Source organism: Felis catus, chromosome B4 (genome assembly GCF_018350175.1).
Source record: "Felis catus isolate Fca126 chromosome B4, F.catus_Fca126_mat1.0, whole genome shotgun sequence".
NCBI classification, from domain to species: Eukaryota; Metazoa; Chordata; class Mammalia; order Carnivora; family Felidae; genus Felis; species Felis catus.
Window position 1 is genome coordinate 66991372 of NC_058374.1, and position 23998 is coordinate 67015369.

General features: G+C 35.0%; 1 protein-coding gene across 13 annotated transcripts in view; it reads right to left on the reverse strand.

Annotated features, from left to right (window-relative positions):
- The window catches only part of KIF21A (kinesin family member 21A), a 152443-nt gene that overhangs the window by 51679 nt on the left and 76766 nt on the right, over positions 1-23998 (reverse strand). For all 13 annotated transcript variants that reach the window (XM_023256938.2, XM_023256937.2, XM_023256939.2 and 10 more), the window contains exons 2-11: positions 20109-20331; positions 19792-19974; positions 18258-18407; positions 17428-17562; positions 16204-16371; positions 13737-13852; positions 9288-9483; positions 8702-8891; positions 8266-8329; positions 3036-3239 (exon numbers count right to left, since the gene is read on the reverse strand). In XM_023256938.2, the coding sequence (XP_023112706.1) occupies positions 3036-3239; positions 8266-8329; positions 8702-8891; positions 9288-9483; positions 13737-13852; positions 16204-16371; positions 17428-17562; positions 18258-18407; positions 19792-19974; positions 20109-20331 (1629 nt within the window). The remainder of the gene's footprint in view (positions 1-3035; positions 3240-8265; positions 8330-8701; positions 8892-9287; positions 9484-13736; positions 13853-16203; positions 16372-17427; positions 17563-18257; positions 18408-19791; positions 19975-20108; positions 20332-23998) is intronic.

Below are 23998 nucleotides of genomic sequence, written 5' to 3' on the forward strand. Positions count from 1 at the left end.
TTGAATTAATGGTTCCTCTTTCAAAATTACAAACATCCTTAAAAAGAGGCTTATTGGTTATAAGTCACTCCACCGGCACGGATGCCTTTAGTCAGATGGCTTTGCTACCAAATGTAAATTTAAGGGGAGGAGAGAAGGAAGTAGATAGGTTTGGAATTGGAAATAGTTCGTTTGGAGTGAGGCAGAATTACATGAGAGCTGACTGGAGCAAGGCAGGTAGCATAAGGACACAGGGGGTCAGCAGATGGAATAAAAAGGATGCTAAGGCACAAATTCACACTTTTCCTCCAAAGGTTGCCTACATCCATGAAAGGAGAGAAAGTTTCTTTTCCATTTTTTTTCCTTTTCCTCTTCCCTTCTGAATTGCTCTTACCACACTACAACATGGGTAAAAATCACTTTATGTGAGTCATCATAACATTTTCTAGAGAAAAATTAGTCCCAAATTCCAAAGAATTTTTTAAATGAACTTATTCTGTACGTAGGGTTGAGGCACAACCCAAATTTTACAATGCTCTCTCTGATGAACAAAATAAATATGAGGGATGTAAAACAACACAATCAGAATCAATATACCTAAACAGGAACTATTGTCTCCAAGGAATTCCTATAGAAGACTAAACACTAACTTCAGTAAAGCTGCAGTCATTCTAAATACTTCTGGAACTCTTTATTATTTGTTTGTTTCAACCTGTAGCAAACCCTTTAGCTAAAATGACAGCTTGCTACATTTTAAAAATAGGAATTTACATTATGTGCAACCTAAAAGTTATTGGGATCTACAGCAAAGTTAACAAGGATGAACGAAATGCTTTAATCAAGCTAAGTAAAACAGTATTCATTTTCATGTTTAAATCCACAACAAGGTTTGAATGGAGTGTGGTAAGAAAAACTATTAAATTTACTATATGGATATAAATATATATAAATATAAATGCATAAATTGGTTCTAAAGGCTTTCACACAGTTTATGGTATGCAAGAAAATTTTTCCTTTCTAGGTTCATACTACATTATGTAGGTTTTAGTTCTACAAAGACACATTATAGCATGTATATGAAAATGCTTTATGAAGCCTTTTCTGAAATATCATATTATGAGTTACTAATTTGTTTTTCTCATTCTAAGCTATCACTCATTTTTCCCCCCCACAGGTAATTAAGGCACTACCTCTAAATTTACTTTATCCAGTTTAATTTTTTTCCCCATCAAAAATTTTCTAATCTCATATCACTTTTTGTTAAAAAATTACTTATTTTTTCACTTCGGTTCTTATGTTTAAATACATTTGTTCGATGAGGTCTTCTTAGCAATAATATCTGCTATTATTTTTATCATAATAATTACTACATCTACCATAATCACTGAAATTATCAATTTTTCAATTTGAAATAACAGCTGTTTAATTTTTTTTATCTTAAAAGCAACAGGGACAAATCTTAATAATAAAATGTTTTCTTCCAGTGTTATAATCAAAATGCTTACTGCCCGGCACTGTCACAAAGATAACCTCTATCAGAAGTATTATTTTAGGATACCTATGATCACTATAAACATGTCAAAAACAACCTAGGTTTCTATTGGGATCCCTATTTTTCATTATTCATACCAAACGGGTGATTATGGTAACATCTCTAAATTTACCTCAAAACAAAAGAGCAGAATCAGCTCATGACCTTGAGAAACAGACCTTGCTTATAGTTACTATTTATGAACACAAACCACCAAGACCTTTAAAAACAAATCAAACCATTTGATATTTTGACCAACTATAGAACTGAATTATACAAGAAAATAGTAAGTCATGAGCAAAAGCCCCATTTTCACTCAAGCAGTATGTTGGATCATATAATTCTGTGATCACGGTTTTGTTTTTAACAGCCTTGCATTAAAGCTAATCATTATGTATCTTAATGCTGCCATAATCAGTCATCCATGAAAAACACCTATTAAGACATTAGTATCTTAAGAATGCAAATTCAGTTGCAATGCCTCCTAACCATAAATGTGTAACTCCTTGTTTTCATTATTCAAATCATTCTTTTTTAACTCAAGGACACCACAGCAGAATTAATTTGAAAAATTTAAACCTCCAATTACTTTAGTCAACTGACTGTTCAAGGAAGAAATGCCTGGTTGCCTAAAAAATTTCTAAGTAGACTGAGCAAAGCAGTTTAAATGTCAATAATAATTCTACAAAGCAAGCCTCTTGTAACAAACCATTTGATAGCTGTGCCCACTTTTGAATATCTAGCCAAAAATGCTTAAAATTAATTTGACTGGCATATCCAAAATATGTTTAGTAGGTAATGTGACTGCACCACAGAATCAGTATGTAGACACATAAAGAATTTGTGACTATTTAACCACCCACACATTACAAGTGGTCAAATTTTTATTTTCCTCTTCTTTGCACCCAGTTGGTTTCAGAGGAAGATATTATCAGGATGCAAGGAAAAGAAAGCCTAGAACAGTGGTGAAAAGCTGAGTGACTCCTTGCTGAAAGATTCAAAAAGCCTAAAATAGCATAAATAACTTTGACATAATCAAATTAGAAGCCCTGCAGAAAATACTGAAGAGACCAAATGACATTAAATGACAGTCTGATGGATTAGTTTAGCCTTTAGTTAAACTAATCTAGACAGGAATCAGATTATATCCAGGAGACTACTTAATTGCATTAGAAAATGAGAAAGAAATGAAAACAGTGAGTTGTAATGGTAGAACAAGCTTTGCAGAAAAGATGAGTGGAATGCAAAAGCAGCTATTTCAAAAACAATAAAATAATTTCTAATAGAAATTTTACCTTGTCATAGTCTAAAAATCTACCATATTATTATAATTAAACTTATTTTTCTTACGTACAAGTAGAGATAAACAATTAAAAGTATATCATTGCAATTGTCAGCTAATTTAAATGACATTTCTTTCATTAATATACTGTGAAACTATGTATACTCACTGTAATTGCAAGTTAAGATATTCTGTAAAGTAAGAAAAACAGGGGTTCATATAACAGTGATTTTATAACACTACCTTTTCTTCTTCCTCTTTTCTTTCCTTTTCAGCTTCTCTAAATCTTTCTTAGCTAGATCTATAATTTCAATGGTCTCTTTGTCTGAGGACAACACAGTAGGAGAGAAAGCTGATGATCCACTGAAATACGGTGATCTCGCTGTGGCTCTCATCAAGTTTTTTCGAAGGTTCTCATTCACTGCTTCGCTTTCTAATAATTTTGCCCTAGTGAATAAAAATATTTAAACAAGAAACATTTCTTATTGTAGTAATAAAATTCATAGCATAAACTTTACCACCTGCACTGTTTCTAAGTGTATGGTTCTGCAGCACAGTAACTCACACTGTTGTGCCACCATGGCCACCATCCATCTCCCGAACTCTTTCAAACTCTTTCATCTTCTTCAACTACCCATTAAGCATTAACTCCTCATCTCCCTCTCCTCCCAGCCCCTCACAACCACCATTACATGTTCTGTCTCTACGAATCTGACTACTCTAGGAATTGATTGGGGAACATTTTAAATATGCTGTTTTGTATGCCGAAAAGTTTTCCAAAACGTATTTCAACATTGCTACAAGCTAGCATTTTTTAAAATAAATGTGCTCACAAACATTAATGTTTAGGATTTTTTTAATTCCCTGAATAAGTAATTATAAATTGGAAATAACATTCTGAGTGCTCAAAAGTGCCAATGGTAATGAGATTAGTTGCATTCTGGCCAGTAGGCACTAGAGACCTTGCTTTGTCAACCCATCATTTAAACTTAAAATCTACAAGCAGCATGGTCCCCCTTCTTTCAGTTCCTCATTCATCATGCTATAATAGCATTTCCAAATCTTTGTAGGGAACAGTTAGTCAAACTTGCCCCTAACTGGCTGAAAGACATCTGGCTCCTAAACATGGTGTGGGAAAAGATGGTATCTCCAAGGAAACCTGAGTTTGATAATTGAAAACATTCTTTTGTTTGTTCAAGCAGTTCTAACAATGACAGGAGAATAATGTATGTTCTGTCAGTAATATGCAAAAAAACACAGAATGATGAGATTCTAAAAGAGCTGGACTTTTGAAACTAAAAGGGATTCCAAGTCCACTAGACCAGTCCTTTATTTCTATTTCATTTAAATGTTCAAGAATATAATTATCTACTTCAATATAATAGATTTCCAAGGTCAATTTGGCACAAGGGTGATTGACACAGGGCTGGAAGGAGAAAGTACTATTACTGTATCTGTGTCAAAACTATATTGCAAAGCACTTTTACCATATATTAAAGTATTTCAGAGAAATATGCTATATTAATTTGCAATTGTAAGCTCTATAAGACAGTCAGCTCTGTGCTTTTTCACTGTCTACCAAAATTATTCATGACTGCTGAATTCAGCTATAAATACAGTGTACATACGTCAGTGAATATATATTTGAAATCAGTGTCTGGTGTCATATGTGAGCAGAATAACAATATTTTAAAATGGTTAAGTTTCTGTGTACAAACTTCCAGGTTAAATGATCTCAAAGTTATTTTGAGGAAAATTCTGAATATGATGGTGTCATGTTTTTATTTAAGAGCATAACCTAACTATAAGAAGCCAGTTTAACTATAAAAACTCAAAGTCAAAATTTACACTTTTCTGTATTTTTAATATAGCCCAGGTACATAATAATGAATGTTAAGAATAAATGAAAATATAATAAGTTAGCTATCAATAATGTCCTGCCTTGTATCGGTTCATTCTTACAATAATCGGCCAAGTTCTTTTTTGTAATGATCTAAGGTTTGCATTAGTGGGCGTATACTCAATGCTTCTTCAATGCTTGTACTGATAAAAGCTGAACCCCTTAGGGACCAACTCCACAAAGCCCATGACACATTAGCAGAAGTTCCCTTGGGGCTTTTTTTTATAGCAACTCTCTCTTTCCTTCTCTTTGTCTTCCCACTCATCAACCCACCCTGCTGCCTGCATTTCATTTAATAGGAAACCAAGCAGTCAGTCATAAGGGGAAGTATACGGACCCCTTTAGGAAGGAGCAGACAGAGGGTTTGCATCTCAGCTCTGTAACTCACTTGATCATGGACTACTAGTCTTTAAAAGCCTCTACTCTTTCCTTAGTAAAATGGGAATGAAAGTAATACATTTCCCTACCAGAATGATAATGTATTTAATGAATAATAACTATTGTTATCAAAAAGTTGGAAATGATATAATTATCAAATAGTAGATTAGTTAAATAAATCGATTACAATGACAAAATAGGACCTCATGGAATCATGCAAAAATCATGTTAAAAAATTATTTAACAGCATTTAAAAATGTTCATAATATCTTGTCACATTTCAAAGAAAAGATAGCAAAGGAATATATCTACCCTGATGTCAATCTTGCTAAAGAATGCATTGAAAAAAACACTGAAGAGATATATCAAAATGTTAACATCAGATCTACCAGATGGTACCAATATGGATGACTTTTTTTTATACTTTCTTATCTTCTCAAAACTTTCTGCAAAAATTTTAAACCCCCCAAAACCAAGAATTAATTAATTAGTACCCATTATTATTTCACAACAACTAATGGGACATGTAAATTTATTAGAAGGAAATTAGTATTGTTTTACAACTAGAATAAAATTTAAAATATAAAATATAAACATTCCCAAGTGGCAAAGCATCAACATAAATGCACATTTTGTTAAAGGAGTTGTGAATAAATGGCTTCTGAAGAAAAAGTTTTGAAAGAAATATGGATTAGAGTTGGAATTAGTAGAAAAAACACGGTATGAGAACTTGGACCATGTTAGACTGTGAAATCCTGTTCTTTCATTTGAGCCCTATGATAACTCCTGGAGACTAGCAAGTATTACTTTATTCTTAGAGATGAACAAACTAAAGCTCAGAGATGTTAGGTAACTTGCCTAAGGTCACACACTTATTAATAAATAGAAGCTTAAATATCAACCCAGGTGATCTCATTTAAATTCAAAGCTCATTTATGCTTATTCCATACATCCATTATTTTTAAATTGTAAATTGCAGTCTTGTAATTCTAGAAGACTACCCTCAGGAATGGGATACACCTAATTAAAGAGCCATCAAAGAATTCTGGATAAGCACAACAAACTATTAACTTACACCAAGAAAGATTTGATCACTGAACTCAGAGCCTGAGAGTCATCTCTGTTTTCTAAATGGCTTAAAGAATGGTTTAAAAAAGGAAGATATTAGATGTTGTATTTAGCCACTGGATGGAGTAGAAACGATTCTGTCTTATAGGAAATAATGACACTAGTCAAGCCATTTGTCTTAAAGTGAAATCTAGGTTAGATATGTCCTTAGAAGAGAAGAAACCTGAGTGGCTCAGTTGATTAAGTACCTGCCTTTTGATTTCAGCTAAGGTCATGATCTCACAGTTTTGTGGGTTTGAGTCCCTCGTCAGGCCCTGTGCTGGCACCATGGAGCCTGTTAGGATTCTCTCTCTCTTTCTCTCTCTCTCTGCCCCTCCTCAACTTGTTCTGTCTCTGTCTCTCTCAAAATAAATAAATTTTAAAAACTTTAAAGAAAGAAGAAGGAGGAGAAGAAGAAACAGAGCACAAGAACCAGAGCTTAGAATTAGCCTTAACAGTTGACCAGTGCCACAGAAATAAAAGAGATAAAGAGAAGCAACCTAGAAAGAGAAAGAGAATCTTCAAGAATTCAAAGAGGTATCAGTTATGTCTCAAGGAATGGTAAAGACGGGGTCTACAGAGTGAGATCAGAAAAAAGGTTTTGGGAAATAGGCAAGAAAGAGCACTGCCAACACAGGATAGAAACTGTAAGTCCAGATTAGCTACTTACTAGACCTAGGACCCAATGCCCCAAAAGTCTCCACCAAAAAGGTAAACTTTAGAGATACATATTTACCAAATAAAAGTAACAGTTATTTGAGTAACTTTACAACCACATCAGATATCTTAGTTGTTTTCACTTTTTTTTTAGAGAGAGAGAAAGAGAGAACGCAAGGGGAAAGGGGGAGAGGGGGAGAGAGGGAAAGGAAGGGGGGGGGAGAGAGAGAGAGAGAGAGAGAGAGAGAGAGAGAGAGAGAGAGAGAGAGAGAGAATGAATCTTAAGCAGGCTCCACGCTCAGTTCGGAGCCTGACACAGGGCTCGATCCCACAGCCCCGGAATCATGACCCAAGCCAAAATCAAGAGTCAGATGTTCAGTCAACTGAGTCACACAGGCACCTCTGTTTTCACTTCTTTAAAACACTTAAGGGATTCAGTGTGCCTTGTGGCGGCAGAAACAATGGAAACAGCACTTGTTTCTGAGAATCTCTAAAACAGCTCAAAGGAAAGAGAAAGAACACACGAATACAAGATGGGACAGTGTTAGGGTGGCTGTGAAAGATGATATCCACTTGGTCTGGTCACTTGGTTATTTTCTGCAAGTGGGTAGCAGAAATGAGATCTGAGCTCCTTAGATGCTCTCCATAGAGCTTTACTTCAAGAGAAAGTAGCTCAGCCATCACAGCGGACCATGGAACCTGACAATATTATAGAAATGAGTTGTGTCCCTGACCTGCTTTCTGACCTGTAGTACCCAAGTCTGAATTCAGTGGTCTTCTCCACATTCCCACACCAGGCATGGGTGTTCTTTTCACTAATTTCTGTCATTCCATTTACTATTTATGTAAGTCGCCCCACCTAGACTGTAAACTCCTTGTTAATGTCATAGTTGCTCAGTCCATGGCATGGTGCCTCACATACAGTGAGCATTTGTACTATGTTGTATAAACTGAGTGTTGGAGGAGCCTCTGTGTGTACCAGAGAGGCAGGAAAATTGGTCAGGATTCAATAAGTCACACACAAAGAACAGCTGGAGAAGTAGAAAAGAACAAGAATAATAACAGATTTTAAAAATTAGAAATGACTTATTTATGCTGACCATTCCCAAATGGCAGGGAAAGAGGCACAGGGAGTGAAAGCACCAAAGGTAACCTCACAGATATGAGTTATGCCCATCCTGTGTGTCAGGTTGGGTAATCTCTCAACGAGAAGAGGATAATATAGAAAGAGAATATGGGAAGAGGAAGGAGAAAAGCAGTTTGGAATATAACATTATGGGAAAGATAAGTACCTATTCTCCTAAAGTTAACCTCATCAAAGGGCTGTGATATCACTGTTCACAGTTACTAAGCAATATGCTTAACACACAGCAATACTGCTACACTGCAAAGCCCAAAACGTGCATTACATATTAAGAACATGAACTGCACCTGAGATCTTCAATTTCTTTGATGTAACTGTGAATCATATTACTGATCTCCTCATTCCCTTCACCTGCAAGATAAAATATGAACTTTAGAATTTCCTTTAAATTAAAAACTTCAACAAAACAGAATAGGAGAAAAGAAAAGTTATGGAAACAAAACAATAATGCTTTAATATACAATTCATACAGCAGATTTCCTACTCTTAATGACATAAGCAGACAATAAAATAATATTATTAAAGCAAAGGGTACATTTTGTTTCTTCAAGAAACAATTTGTATTTGTATTATTTACAAATTAAGTATTTAACTTAAAATCTCAGACTGTTTATACACAGTTTGATATTTCTACTTCAAATATCCCAAGTAATTAATGACCACAAAGAATATTCCCTGCTCTCCAAGAGTTAATCCCTCATTCATCCCATTTTCCACACATACCTGCTCTGGCAAGAACCTGGTTGGCCTGATCACTAACAAGCTGTGTGATTCTGGTCCTCAATGCATCAACTGTCTCTTGCATGGCTTTAATTCTTACACGAAGGTTATTATTTTCAGTCTGTAGCATAGCATTCTCATGAAACATGTCATTGATGCTTTCCACACCTTCCTCGTCAATTATTCTTTTACCCTAGAAAAGGAAAACACTTCCTGGTTTGTTGAGGGGTCTTAAACATACAAGAGTTTTGTTTAAGCACTTTTACAACGAAGAGCCCTTTTGTTTTAGCAGCCTCAAGGCAAAAGAGACCGTTTTCCCTCTATTACATCCCTCTGTGGTACATTTGTCACTAAAGAAAGTGATGAAATAAGAAGGCTTTTGAAACAAGAGGTTGGTCAGGTTGATACACTGAACAATAATAAAGGTCACCCACAAGGAAAACTAAAGAATTTGATCTCCAAAAGGAAGGAAGTCACTATTTTGATAGACAAGAGACTCCAGAGACATATATGTACAAGCCATCACAAAAAGACACCACTGCATTTGCAAGATCTACCACAAAATGCAAAGTCAAACCCATTTACTCACTGTTTTGTACTCCATGAGTTCCATCTGAAGGCGTGTGATCTCACTACGAAGTGCATTGATTTGCTGACTAGCTCTGTCCTGATTGACCATCACCTTGTTCTTGATATTTCTAGCCCGATTGGCGTATTTCAGGGTATTTAAGGTTTCCATAAAATCTCTGTCTGAAGGGCTAACACATGCTATCATGATTGTTTGGCTGGAAGTTAAAAAGAATAATTCGGTTTACAGATAAAAGTAAAATGCTGAAATAAGCATTTTTTTAATATCCTGCCATTTGAATAGTATTTTCTCTTTAGGATACCAAAAGATTGACACTACTACCTTAAAAATAAAAACAAATTTAAAAGCCCTCATGCCTTAAGACTATCTTAAGGAAATAGATTTTTTACTTAGGTAAAATTGGGGGAAATGAGGTTTTATTATCATACTTTTACCCAAAATACTTTGAGAAAGTATAAGTGCATATATTTCACACCTCTTTACAAAATATTTCTGAAGCAATGCAAACAAATCGTTCTAAAAGTCAACCTACCCATAATACGACAAGTAACATTCAAAAATCATTTATTTCATTGCTTCATATTTCAGGATTTTATATTTTTATTCTTTTTTTTTACTTGCAGTGGTTTTTTCAATGTTTATTTATTTATTTTGAGAAAGAGAAGGAGAGAGAGCACAAGTGGAGAAACAGCAGAGAGAGAGAGAGGGAGAGAGAGAGAGAGAAGCCCAAGCAGACTCTGCACTGTCAGCACAGTGCCCTGTGTGGGGCTCAATCTCACAAACCATGAGATCAAGAGCTGAGCCAAAATCAAGACTCGGATGCTTAACCAACTGAGCCACCCAGGTGCCCCCATTTTTATTCTTTTTATTTAATCACTGGTATACTGATTTTTATATTAGTAAAGAAATTTACATAAAATACTATCATCTGAACAAGAAGAGTATTTAGTATATCCACATGTTTTATAATATAAAACCTCATTTGTAACTGAGTGGTCAAAGTTCCTTAAGTTTTCAGCTAGATTACACAGAAAAAAAAATGGAAAAGTGTACTTTATGGTCATGATGAATTACTTTGCCAACCAAATAATACTATAGTGAAATGCTTGGTATGCCCAGCTATTATGTCTGTCAATGAAACAGACATGGCGATTATAATAAACACTTCACTGGAAAATGTATAGGAACTGCAGTTAAGGAATTACTTCACCCACCTGGGTAGGAAATGCATGCCTATCAATTCTAACCTGTAGCCTCTTGGTCTGCTTCCACTCCCACCTTCCCCTATAAATCTCAACATAGCACTCATAGTAAACCTTTTATAACGGGCTCCCTTCCACCTATCTCTTTCCCTTTGTCAATGCTTGTTCATCCTTATTTACTCTTACTATTATTCAAGATTCAACTCGGGTATCATCTAGTCCAAGAATTCAATCCTCAGCCTACTCTCTTTCTTTTCTTCATATCCTTTGTGTATCTCTTTTTTGTTGATTTTATTATTATTTTACTTAAATTTGATAGACCCCAATCCTTAGACCCTAAACTGCTAAAGGATAAGGGTCAAGGTTTGTTGCTCAGTATACATTGTGTAACACTGGAACCTAGTAAGTCATTAGTAATTGTGATGTGTGTCACATATACATAATGTTTACTTATTGGAGGTCAGAAAGTTAAAACAATTTGTGCATCTCTAGCTCTTTCTTTTGGTGAAGAAAATAAGGTAATCAAGCAAGAGTGATGGTTACAGACACTGATTAGAGAGCATGACTACTCGAAGTGCAGTCCCAGTTCGGTGCCAGTATGAAAATTATTTGTTACATGTTCACAATACATAAAGAAATTGAGAGTAAACATTTTAGACTTTTACAACATTTGAACTTGCTGTAATCAATGATGGTATATTGAATGGAGTTCAAGTGTGTTTGAACATACATGGTAAGTCATAAATGGGCAAGCTGAATACAATCATGAACAGTACTAACCCACCACAAATTGAGGAGTGGGATAGAAGAATGTCCCCTTCACAAATATTTTAAGAAGCACTAGGATCAAGTGCTCAAGAAGAATGGTGAAAACCAGTAATGAGAGGGTCTAAGATCTATTATATAAGGAAAAGATCACATATTAAATAAAATCCCAAAGATACAAATTTCAGGAATGGTTGTATTTATGAAAAATTCAAAGAAAACATTAAACCTGTTTATTTTTAAAGTTTATATAAAACCACAACTCTGTTTTAAAGGAAACCATATCACTTGAATAGATTATTATGTTATATATCTTATATATTATTTTATCATGTCATATCATATACATTAGGGAGGAAATACATCAGAGTATTAACAGTAGTTACTTATACGTAATAGAAATATAATTTATTTTCATTTGCTCTTTATATTTTCCTGTATTTTTCAAATTTTTTCCTATAAATTTGTGGTAATATTATATTAAACATTATAAATTTATGAAAGCCAGCTTTGGTTAAAAAAATAAAAGTCACTAAATTATACACATAAATAGATGCAACTTATTCCCCAAATACCTTTGATCTAATTTTTCTTTAAAAGTAATTTGTACAGGGACACCTGAGTGGCTTAGTTGATTGACATTCTGACTCTTGATTTCAGCTCAGGTCATGATCTCACTGTTCATGGGCTTGGCCCCACATCAGGCTCTGCGCCGAGAGTACAGAGCCTGCTTGGGATTCTCTCTCTCCACCCCCTCCCCCACCCCCGCTTCTATTTCCCTCTCAAAAGAAATAAATAATAAACATTTTTTAAAAAGAGTAATTTGTACAAACTTTACAAAACAAAGTTATTCTGTTCACTAAGCCTTATACAAAATATAATGCTTTTACTAGAAGTTCAACCTCAAAATTTTAAGCAGGAATTGAGGCTCACTAAGGATAGACTTAGAAGAGGTCTTTTCTACTGAAGAGTTAGCACTCAGTATGGAAATGGGTGGGGGATATCTGAGACTGTAGCCAATCTGTATTTAGCTGCAGCCAATCTGAAATTCCAGAGGAATTCAAGGCCTACAGTGTAAACATCTCAGACTGTTTACAGGGCAAGCAAAGTTTCGGAGGTACTGAAGTACTTGAAAGTACTGAAAATTATAAGGGGAGGACATTTATCATCTCTGCTTTGTTTTACAGCTAAGAAATAAATATAGGAAAGAGCTACAATTTAGCAAACTTGAAAAACTTCTATTTGGCTGAAAAAACAAAAACTGGTGTCTTAAGACCCAGAGTGATACTAAAGGTCAGCCTAAGAATATAGAGGAAAAGAAAAATACAACAAAGGAAGCAATATTGTACCCATACACAGAATATGCATGGAGACAAATGAGGTTAAGACAATGCAAACACTACATAAAAGGAAGACATATAAAAATAATACTGTTGAATTCTATAAAACAAATCTACATAGATTTAACATTATCAAAATTCTCTGAATAACAGTTGTTCAAAAATGAAGTTTGCAAGTCTAATTACCAGGTCATTTTACAGCATCTAATGATCTTTCCAATAAATGTGTCAGACCATTGAAAACATTGAAGCTTCACTGTGGTTGTCTGTAACTTGTTGATTTACACTATGATTAAACTGAAATGCCAAAAATGCTTCCACTTGTAAAGCAAACATGTTAATGCTTATGAAAAGGAATGAATTACCAGAAGAATGATGATGAAACATATCAGAATGACGCAAAGTATGGAAAAAGGAATATCAGTGATACTGGCAAAATTAATAAACAGCAAACATCCTGTACTTCATTCAATTAACATTAAAACAGGCTTTCCACATGTAAAGAAATACCAAATTTTAGAAAACTTTGTGAAAAGTATCAATATTTAATTACTTTGTAATTACTTAAAAGACAGTATTTACTTTTCAACAAAATTTTATTAGGCTTACAAGCCAAGTGACTTGGAATAAATTACTCAACCTCTCTGGATTTCAATTTCCTTTTCTGTAAGATAGGAACAGTAACACTACCTCAGGGGATGTTATTAAGGATTCTGTGAAATAACCACATACAAAAGGACTCACGCATTTTAGGTACTTACACATTATTAGTTCCTCATTCTATTAATTTGATTTATGATAAAAACGATCGTCACAAATCATCTTACAAATTTACTTTAAAATTAATGAGTAGTTGAGGGGCGCCTGGGTGGCGCAGTCGGTTAAGCGTCCGACTTCAGCCAGGTCACGATCTCGCGGTCCGTGAGTTCGAGCCCCGCGTCGGGCTCTGGGCTGATGGCTCAGAGCCTGGAGCCTGTTTCCGATTCTGTGTCTCCCTCTCTCTCTGCCCCTCCCCCGTTCATGCTCTGTCTCTCTCTGTCCCAAAATAAATAAACGTTGAAAAAAAAAATTTATAAAAAAATAAAATAAAATTAATGAGTAGTTGAAATTCAGGAATATGGAGGATAACCACTTTTGCATACCTATTCCCCCCGAGGGAATCCTGCAGCAGTCTTGTCAGTTTAGAATCTCTATAGGGCACATGGGTGGCCCTCTTGCTCTTATCTCCCAGTGCACTTATTACATTGCCAAGTGCCAACTAAAACAGAGAGAGAGAAGAAAGTGATAAAATTTTAGTAATTATAACACCTTTAAATAAAAAAGCTTACAGAGAATAATGCAGAGACAGAACTGAGAACATCTATGTTTGGTTTTGTTTCACATTTGAATTTTGAAAAATGAAGTATACTTCCAAGTTTTCTATATTAACTACTAAAAACTGACACCACTCAAAATTTAGACTATAATATACCTATAACTCACAAATACTTAAACTTCTACTCAGAGATTTTCTTTAAAAATAGAAATGCTATAAAATTGGTGACGAATAACCATCCCTAGAATTGTAAGAGCATCAGGTTGTATCCCCAGAAAATTGTCAATTCATGCTTCAAGTTGTTCTCAACTCAATGAAGAAATAAAGTGTTTAGTTAGTTCAACAGATTCATGAAATGTCCTTATTGTAATATAGCTTCCTTATGGTAAAACAAAATCTTCTTTAACCATAACAAAAATATCAGTATGATTTCTCTGAACAAGGTGTTCCTAACACAAGTATAGCTGTCTTAAGAAATACAATGAATCTATGTGCTAAGCACCCAATATTTTAAAAGTAGGTCAAATTGTTGAACTGTCTAGTCACACCTCCTGCCGCTCCTACTGTTTTTCTTACCGCACTAAAACGAAACTAGCACCTACAGCATAAGCACTATCCTCCACTTTGGTCACACCCGCCTTCAGTAAGGCAAAGAGCCATAACCATGTCTTTGTCAGGGCCAGTGGATCCTGCAGAGACCAACATCAGTATTACATTGAGTCTTAGAGGCCCTTTTCCAGAGAAGCTTCAGTTTTAACCACTGGCCACACTGGAACTCTACCAGATATATCTGAACACGCTTCAGTGGCCTAAACAGGAAAAGAGATCAACGACTTTTGTTTTTTCCTGACACCACAAATGGCAATTCCACTATGTATTTATTTCCTAAGAAATTCAGATCAATACGCAAAGTCCAGGATCCAGGTGACTCCCTTTCACACAACATTCAACCATATGATGGAAGCATCAAGCTGGGTGTTGGGAGTTTGGAGGTCTGGCTCTCTTTACTCAGCTTTGGTTGTTAATTTCCACACCAAGGGGCTGCAATCACTAGCAAAATAGGACCATTTGATTGGAGTCCCCAGCTCTAGGAAGGGAAGGAAAGAAACAATGCAGAAAACACAGAACCCGATGCTGTCTACATCACAGAAATTTAGGGATGCTATTACATTTATACAGGAACAAATGTCCATTTTATAATGAAGTCAACAGGAAAAGACTTATTATACAAAAACCTGCCATTAAAACTTTTTCTTCCATATAACAAAAGCATTATGCTAGCACACACAAGGTGCTTTGCAACCAAAAACACCACTAGGTGGCATGGTATTAAAACTAATTCCTGTATAATCTAGGGAAGTTCTCATTTTAAAAACAACCATTACTTTAAAAAAATTGATTGTAATTCCCAAAATAAAGTGACTGTCATAAATGCTGGCAAAAACTTTAATACTGAATATTAAAATATTAATTTTGACAATAAATTTTTAGAGTTGGCAAGAATTAAATTTTTTTTAAATTTATTTATTTTTGAGAGACAGAGAGACAGAGCACAAGTGGGGGAGGAGCAGAGAGAGAGGGAGACACAGAATCAGAAGCAGGCTCCAGGCTCTGAGCTGTCGGCAGAGACCGACATGGGGCTAGAACCCATTAACTGTGAGATCATGACCTGAGCCAAAGTCGGATGCTTAACGCTTAACCGACTGAGCCACCCAGGGGCCCCTAAAGGTGGGAAGAATTTTAAAAATCATTTTCACTATATGTATTCTTTTCTGCATATATGGCATAAAACTTAACCCCACTAAATTTACACACATGAAAATTAGCAATGTTTTTTTTTTAATTTTTTTAATCTTTTTTTAATGTTTATTTTTGAGAGAGAGAGAGAGAGAGCCTGAGTCGGGGAGGAGCAGAGAGAGAGAGAGAGAGAGAGAGAGAGAGAGAGAGAGAGAATCTGAAGCAGGCTCCAGGCTCTGAGCTGTCAGCACAGAGCCCAACATGGGGCTTGAACTCTCAAACTGTGAGATCATGACCCAAGTCAAAGTCAGACACTTAACTGACTGAGCCACCCAGGTGCCCTGAAAATTAGCAATGTTTTGAAGAAAAAAAAGCTTATAATGTGAGGAGATCAGAATTAAGTACATTACTCCTAAGTTTATAAGTTTACTGTCACTTTCATTTCTCAGCTCAGTGCATGAAGGATTTCCACTTGGGTATTATGTATTACAAAAGGGGAAACGACAATAGAAAAGCCCTGATATATTCTCAACACAAAGCTGTAGTCTCAGTCTTACAAGTCCACAGTTGATGGAAATGCCTTCTTTTGCCCTCTCGCCTGTAGCTCCAGTACGCTTCAGTCTTTCTGATCCTGCCAGATCAACAAAATGGAACTTTGCAGTCAAGGTTTCAAATTCATTCATCTGTGATGATTCAGAAATCACCTTATTGTCAGTCACATTTTCCTGCAATTGAGGAATATAATAAAAAATATTTTATTAATGTGACACTAAATATCCTCCAACCCCACCTTGCCCTCATTAAACATATTATATATTAAATAAGTTAAATATAAATATATCTCTAATACATATAATATTCAAAAATAGGCAAATAGCCAAATAAATGTAAGTGCAAAAAATATCTACTGGCAATTAGAAGCCTAGACAAAGGTAGAAAGGAGCTTGACAATCAGAAACCAGCTGATACGAACTGAGGCTTTTTTTTTTTAATTTTTTTTTTCAACGTTTATTTATTTTTTTTGGGACAGAGAGAGACAGAGCATGAACGGGGGAAGGGCAGAGAGAGAGGGAGACACAGAATCAGAAACAGGCTCCAGGCTCTGAGCCATCAGCCCAGAGCCTGACGCGGGGCTCGAACTCACGGACCGCGAGATCGTGACCTGGCTGAAGTCGGACGCTTAACCGACTGGCCACCCAGGCGCCCCCGAACTGAGGCTTTATGTTGATGAAGAGAAACCTGTAATACACAGTCCTCAAAAGGAAAGGGTCTCAGATGACTACATCCATCACCATAAAGCCACAGCTTGCTTTACGGTTACTGCAGACACATACCAATTTTTTATTTCAAAATCTTACACAGTTGGCCAGCTTCAGTTTGAATAGGATCAAAGACATCTCATTAGGAAAAGGAACTATTAGGGGCGCCTGGGTGGCTCAGTCGGTTGAGCATCCAACTTCAGCTCAGGTCATGATCTCGCGGTTTGGGAGTTCGAGCCCCACATCGGGCTTTGTGCTGACCACCCGGAGCCTGGAGACTGCTTCGGATTCTGTGTCTCCCTCTCTCTCTGCCCCTCCCCCACTCATGCTCTGTCTCTCTGTCTCAGAAAAAAATAAACATTAAAAAAAAAATTTTTTTTAATTTAAAAAAATTAAAAAAAGGAAAAGGAAAAGGAACGATTAGCCAAACTAAATTTGGTTCAAGTGTACTCTCCTGGGATTTATGTGGATGTTTAGGAAAACGAAGCCTGCAAGCTTAAGAAATTAGAACTAAAAACTCACAGCATCTATCTGGGGACACATTCTGGTTTGACACAAGTGAATGGTAAATATGGCATGTGAACGTGAGCTCTGAACATTCATCTGGGTACTAGCAGTGGTCCGGGATAGAGCACCCAGTTTCAAACACTGCATCATCTGGAAAAGGGAAAGACAGATTTTATTTGAACAATCTTTAAACATGATACCATATGATCAGAAATCGGAGCTACTGTCCCAAACCTACCATATGATTTTCATATTATTTCAGTTACAGGCACTTTTTGAGCTGAACTTTATAGTATAATAGTGTATTATTTTTTTAATAGGAGAAAACACTGAGATTCCATTGTTTGTCATTTGCTGACATTTGCAGCTTCTATTCCAAAACTGTTACAGAAGAACGCTTTGGAACAAACTGAGCAACAACTTGAATTATTTAGGCCCTTCTATATCCTCTCCTGAAATATTTTTTCTGTAATTTTTCTTAATAGTTTCCCTTTAGGAACCATGATATAGTCCTACATATGTAGCAGCAAAAGGTACAAAAAAATTGGGGTCTCATTGTCCACCTTCAATGATCTAACTCTCTTTCTCTGTCTGTGAAAGAAAACTCTCTGTCTTAGATTCTTTTGATGCTATGATAAATGTACTGACTTTACCATAACCGTGACATTTTATATAATAAAATCCTGATATAAATTGGATATAAATATTGGAAAAGAAGACAAGACTTTAATCCATATTACATATAAGGATACAAATTTTATATCCTGATCTTAAGCAAACTAGCAATAAAGTTGATATCAAATAAAATTAAATATGCTCTATTTTAACTTTAACATAAATGTCACCTCTGATTCTGTATTCACAGTACGTGTTGTGACTCCCACAGTATAAATTCCTCCAGTTGAATCTTCATGAATTCTTATATTTGATTTTTTATTTTTTGCATCAATATCACGAGTGGTATCAAATAAGTCAAGAACCTCTTCATTATATAGCTACAAAAAATATTATAAGCTTAATTTCAGCAGAAATTGCCTCATGGTTATTAACATACAGTGCATATCTTTCAAACATGTCTTAGAATGTCTTCATAATAACATCTCTCCAAAATAACACATAAAAATAATACAAATAAAATAAATATAATACAAACAAAAATTTGTGTTATTATTACAAATACAAATAAGTGCCAGATTTCTTTATAAGAGTAAGAAAAGTAAATGACTTAATCATGACTAATGAGTTGAAGACTAGCTAAAATGATCTATTAATCATTTGCAAGAGATAAACAAATATTTATAAATACAAGTAAACTTAGAAATACCAAATGCAGAAAAATCCTAAGCTTAGGGAAATTTTTAAGAATTTTTACTACTTCAGTTAAAAATATTTCCTGTTGCCCTACCACATTTCTTACTGTATCTAAAAATTAACACTTAGTATTTTTCCAAGGTCAGCAATATTAGTGTTTCTGTATTAATAGTGGCTAAGAAGATTGAACCACAACCTTAGAAGAGGATTCATACACCTATTTTTCTAATGATATGCTTAAAGTCACAATGCCTAACAACATTTTGGAGGGTGAAAGGGAGGACACAAGAACACTATGTCTTTTTTTTTCCACTATTTATTACCTTTCTTTTCGCAGAAATACATAATGTAAATAATTACATTATTCTTAGTTTTTACTAAATTGGGATGTCCATTAAAACCAGCAGTAAGATAACTGATGTTAAATTTGAATTACATTTTCTATTTTGTGCTATATAATGCTGAACAATTTAATTAATGATCAAAATGATTAGCTCAGGTAATCTAGACTAGAACCCTCTTTGGACCGAGCACCTAGAATTATAATGTTGCCATCCACCTAACTGCAATAGTGCTCAAATCCTAGATGTCCTCTTACTGTCATGTCCCTCCCACCACACTAGACTGCCCTAAATTAATCGAAACCTGCCCCAATCTGTGGACATTCTAGCAGGAATACCAGCTTTTGCAGCCCAGCTAGTGCTACAGCCTGAATTCACTATTCCACACACCTTCCCTCCTTTTTAGTCACTGAGTTCCCAGAGCTTTGTGAGCCTACCTACAGTATAACAATAATTATAAGATAGAGTCTGAAATAAACAATATTAATTGTTTTATTGTATGAACACTGGTCAAGTGTTTATAATTTTTAATACTAACATGAATACTTATTACTTATTATCTATTGTTACTACTACCTATTACTACTACCTATTAGTTTACTCAGATGTCATCTATCAAGCACTAAGTGTCAAATACTATACTACAAACTAGGAGTATAAAATCATAAGGGCTATGGTCTTAAGGATAAGATGTAAAAGGAAACTAATGACACACTTAGATTATTACCTCTAAGAATTGGGCATTCACTTTAAAATCTGGAGGAGGAAGCCCGTTTTTAATTGCAGTGTGTTTTTTTTCTTCAATACTCTTGAAAAGGTGTTTAACAGCACGAGAAATAATACCCTGTTCTTCCTCGATGATGTTAACATCAAATCCTGTTCCCATTGTGTATGTTTTTCCAGCTCCAGTCTGAATAAAAGAACAGAACAAAGAAAAATGCATACTTAGTGTAATAATATAACTTAAAGAAACAAAACTAAAAACACAACTGAACTGACACTTCTGTGAAGTTATAGCTTCTATGAAAATAATTTGGTACTTACCTGTCCATAGGCAAAAACTGTAGCATTGTATCCTTCAAAACAACCTTCAATTAGTTTTTCTATACATTGAGTATAGATCTGCTCTTGCTGAGAGTCAATGTCAAACACATAATCAAAAGTAAAAGCTTTATCTTTCCCTAGGAAGACCTGAGGTTCTCCCGGTGTGACAGATGTACAAATATGGCATCCTTCAATCTTCTCTTTGGCAAGTTGTGGTCTTATTCTGTGAGAAATAATCAGGAAAAAAATTAATTAAAATGAATTGGAAAAAAAACTGGAAAAAAAAGGACTTAAAAATTCTTAGCCAAATCTTTTTATTTTTTTATTTTATTATTTTATTTTTTTATTTTATTTTATTTTATTTTATTTTATTTTATTTTATTTTATTTTATTTTATTTTATTTATTTTATTTTTTGAGAAAGAGACAGAGACAGAGCACAAGTGAGGGAGTGCAGACAAGGAGACACAGGATCTGAAGCGGGACATGATCTGTCTGTGCTAACAGCTCAGAGACTGACACAGAGTTCAAACTCTCGAACTGGGAGATAATGACCTGAGCCAAAATTGGACGCTTAACCCGCTGAGCCACCCAGGCGCCCCTAGCCAAGTATTTTTAAAACACTAATGTAATCTACTACTGTTCCTTCAGTTGAAAAGTTTAAATAAATTAAATTATACTGAGTCTATTTCAGAATGAGTTACTTGACAATCCCCAAAAATCATGAAAAAGAATAAAATTAATCTTAAAATTAAATACTTTTGTGGGTGAACACTTTTCCATAACTCTGTAATAGGTAAAGAATCAGTTAAATAAATTCTGCCTCCAAAATGCTGTGTCTTGTTGTTTTTGTTTTAAATTTCTTCTCTTTATTTCCAGGGAAGACAATACCCAAAAGTGAAAAATTAAAAATATAATCTTTATCTTGATGCCCTTGACTTGTCTTTTTTGCAAATTCCTCACCAATGGTTTCCAAACTTATTTAACCACTTCCTTCTGTCAGCTTAACATCCCGAAGCACACTCCCACAACATATATGTATATATATTCATAATAAATGATATGTATGTACTGTATTGATATATCATGTATTATGATATACACAAAAGCAGAATTTTGTAAAGACAGAAATTAAAAAGGAATACAAAGAGAAGTTCCACTTTCTTCTTTCCCCAACCCAGTGAATCATCAAGCACATCTCCTATGGTATCCTCCCACTATTGGGAAAACCACAGCATTATACCCACCCTACACCCACCCCCATCTGCTCCAGATTCTAGGACCCTGCTCTTCTGCTTCTCTTTCTGATTTCAAGGCCTATTTTCAAAGAAGAAAAGTAAAGATGTTGATATGTTGCTAACAGAACAAACCAAAATATGGCCCTATTATATTTAATCAATAAAAGGGACTATCTTGGACATATACATCACTCACTGTACCTAGGTTTTTTAAAAGGTTCCTATTTGCCATGATGAAAGAGAAGCAGTTTAAGGAGAAAGTAAAGACAACCAGCAATGTAAAACATAAAATGATAAAGACAGACCAAAGAAAGGATTTTAAAGGAATCTGGTTCCACATTCTTATTTTTTGAGATCTGAGTTTGTTTTTGTTTTTTTTTAATGGGGTCAATAGAAGTGGAATGGGTTCATCAATTTATTAGATAGAAATAAAACAAAACATAAGTCCAGATTGCCTAAATTTTAACCCTTTCAGGTTCATCAGGATAGAAGGTCAATGGAATGATAGGGAAGATAATAATGAGAAGGGACTGAATTTCTGCAACCTTGGTTATCTAAAAAAGAATTCCATACTACAAAAAAAAAAATGTGCTAACAATACATTTATGTATTTTTTTTCTTTCCTCTGTGATAATGCTATTCTTCTTTCATCAAGTCTTCAATTTCACTTATTTGTTTTAATGGAACACAATAATCAACATGGAGCCGGCTAGATACTGTAGAAAGAACAAGGGAGTAGCCATTAGAAGATCTGGATTTAACTACTTCTGTCACTCCACAGCTATCATGCAGTCTTTCTCTCAGAGCTTCAATTTCCTCACCTGGGATAGAAACTATAATTTCCAAGGTTTCTTTTAGATCTAACACTATTTGACTGCAGGATACTGTATTATTAAAAAGGGGGAAAGGAAAATAATATTTATGTACTGCTATAAAAATAAAATGATATAACAAAATAAAAAGGGGTTTCTTACATGAAGCTACAACCAAAAACAGCTAATGTAGTAGTAGCTTTGGCTTCCTGGTTCCATGTTTTCTTGATGAGTGGTCTCTTCTTTCCAAACTCTTTTTTTCCTATCTTACTTCATCCAATCATAGTATGAAAACTGTAACAAAATCCCCAACCTCCTTGGGAGAATCACCATCCTGACTGCTGCCAAGCTAAAAACAGGAGAGTCAACCTCAATTACTCTCCCTTTCCTATTCCATCTACTTAATTGATCTCCAAGAACTATTAATTATCTCTGAAATAGTCAAGAGCCCACCAATTTCTTTCCTTCCCCATCAACATCACCATTATCTCTTACTTGGATTATTGCAAGTCTCCTCACTAGCCTGCCTATGTCAATTCTTTCCCCCACCAATCTGTTCTACATGTTGCAATATCAGTGATATTTGTAAAATACGAAGTTGATCAGGTCACTACCTTGCTTAAAATCATTCAGTACATCCCTAAATCCCTCTGCGGTCTCTCCTCTTGCCATGCTTCATCTCTGAAATAAAGGATTTGGTTGTCGATAGTGGTGGCAGTGATGGCTTATTTTTAACCAGTTTTACTAACAAGCTATGCTCTCTCTACCTGCAAATATACTGCTCTCTTCTCCTGGACACTTCCCCAGCCTCTCAATTCCTAACTCCTTTTCCAGCCTGAACATCACATGTTTTCAGTCTCTATTTAAATTTCACATCTTTGGAAAGCTCTTGCTCCTTGCATTCCAACATAAAGTCATACGTGAACACAGGCTTTCTCTCTAGACCTCATGCCCCCAGGACTCTGCTCTCTCCCTTCTTTATAGCAGTTCTGTGAAGCTTAACAAATCCCATGTAATAAAACAGATAAAAATAAACACAAACTGTCTAAATGAAAATGAGCACTGGGCTACTATCTGAAATCAGTGCCTCATTAATTTTAAGTAAATTATTATAACCATAGGCTAACTTATTTGGCTATTAAGATACCCTTAATTTCATTTTAACATAACAAAGGAATGTAATGCTATTTGAATTGCAGATATGACAGCCAATTTTAGAATGTCAATACCATTCAGAACTTAATCTCCTAAACTCTATTCATCTGATTCTTATCCTTGCTAATGGCAAGGAGGATTGTGTTTGAAGCATGAATGATGTGCAGTTCCACCCATTTGCATGGGAGGGGAGAGTGGTTTTAAAAACCACCAAGTTGGGTGGAATTCTTTTCAGCTGGATCCAGGCAAATGGCAGTTTCCTGGGAAGTCTGAGAAACTACCACCTAGAAGGGGATAGTCTCCTACACATGTAGACAATTGGAGGTTGACTATACTTCAAAGGTTAGAAATATATTCACCCTTTCAATTCCCCTTCAGATATTAGTATTTTAAACTCTACAACTCCCTAAATTTATACTCAAGTCAAGAATTATCCCGAAGTTCTAACCCATGCCAATTCACCTACTTTAATAATGTGAAGAGTTTGAAATTTACCCAGCTACAAACTTCAATCTCAAAACTATAATTTGAAATTATATATAAACAAAATATATCAACCCTTCTGGGAAATAACAGACTAAAAACAGAATCTGACATTTATTAAATATTTTGAAATACCTCCTTTCTTAGTATTTTTATATAAAAATAACATTAAACACATTCATCTAATCCCAACACTAAGACAT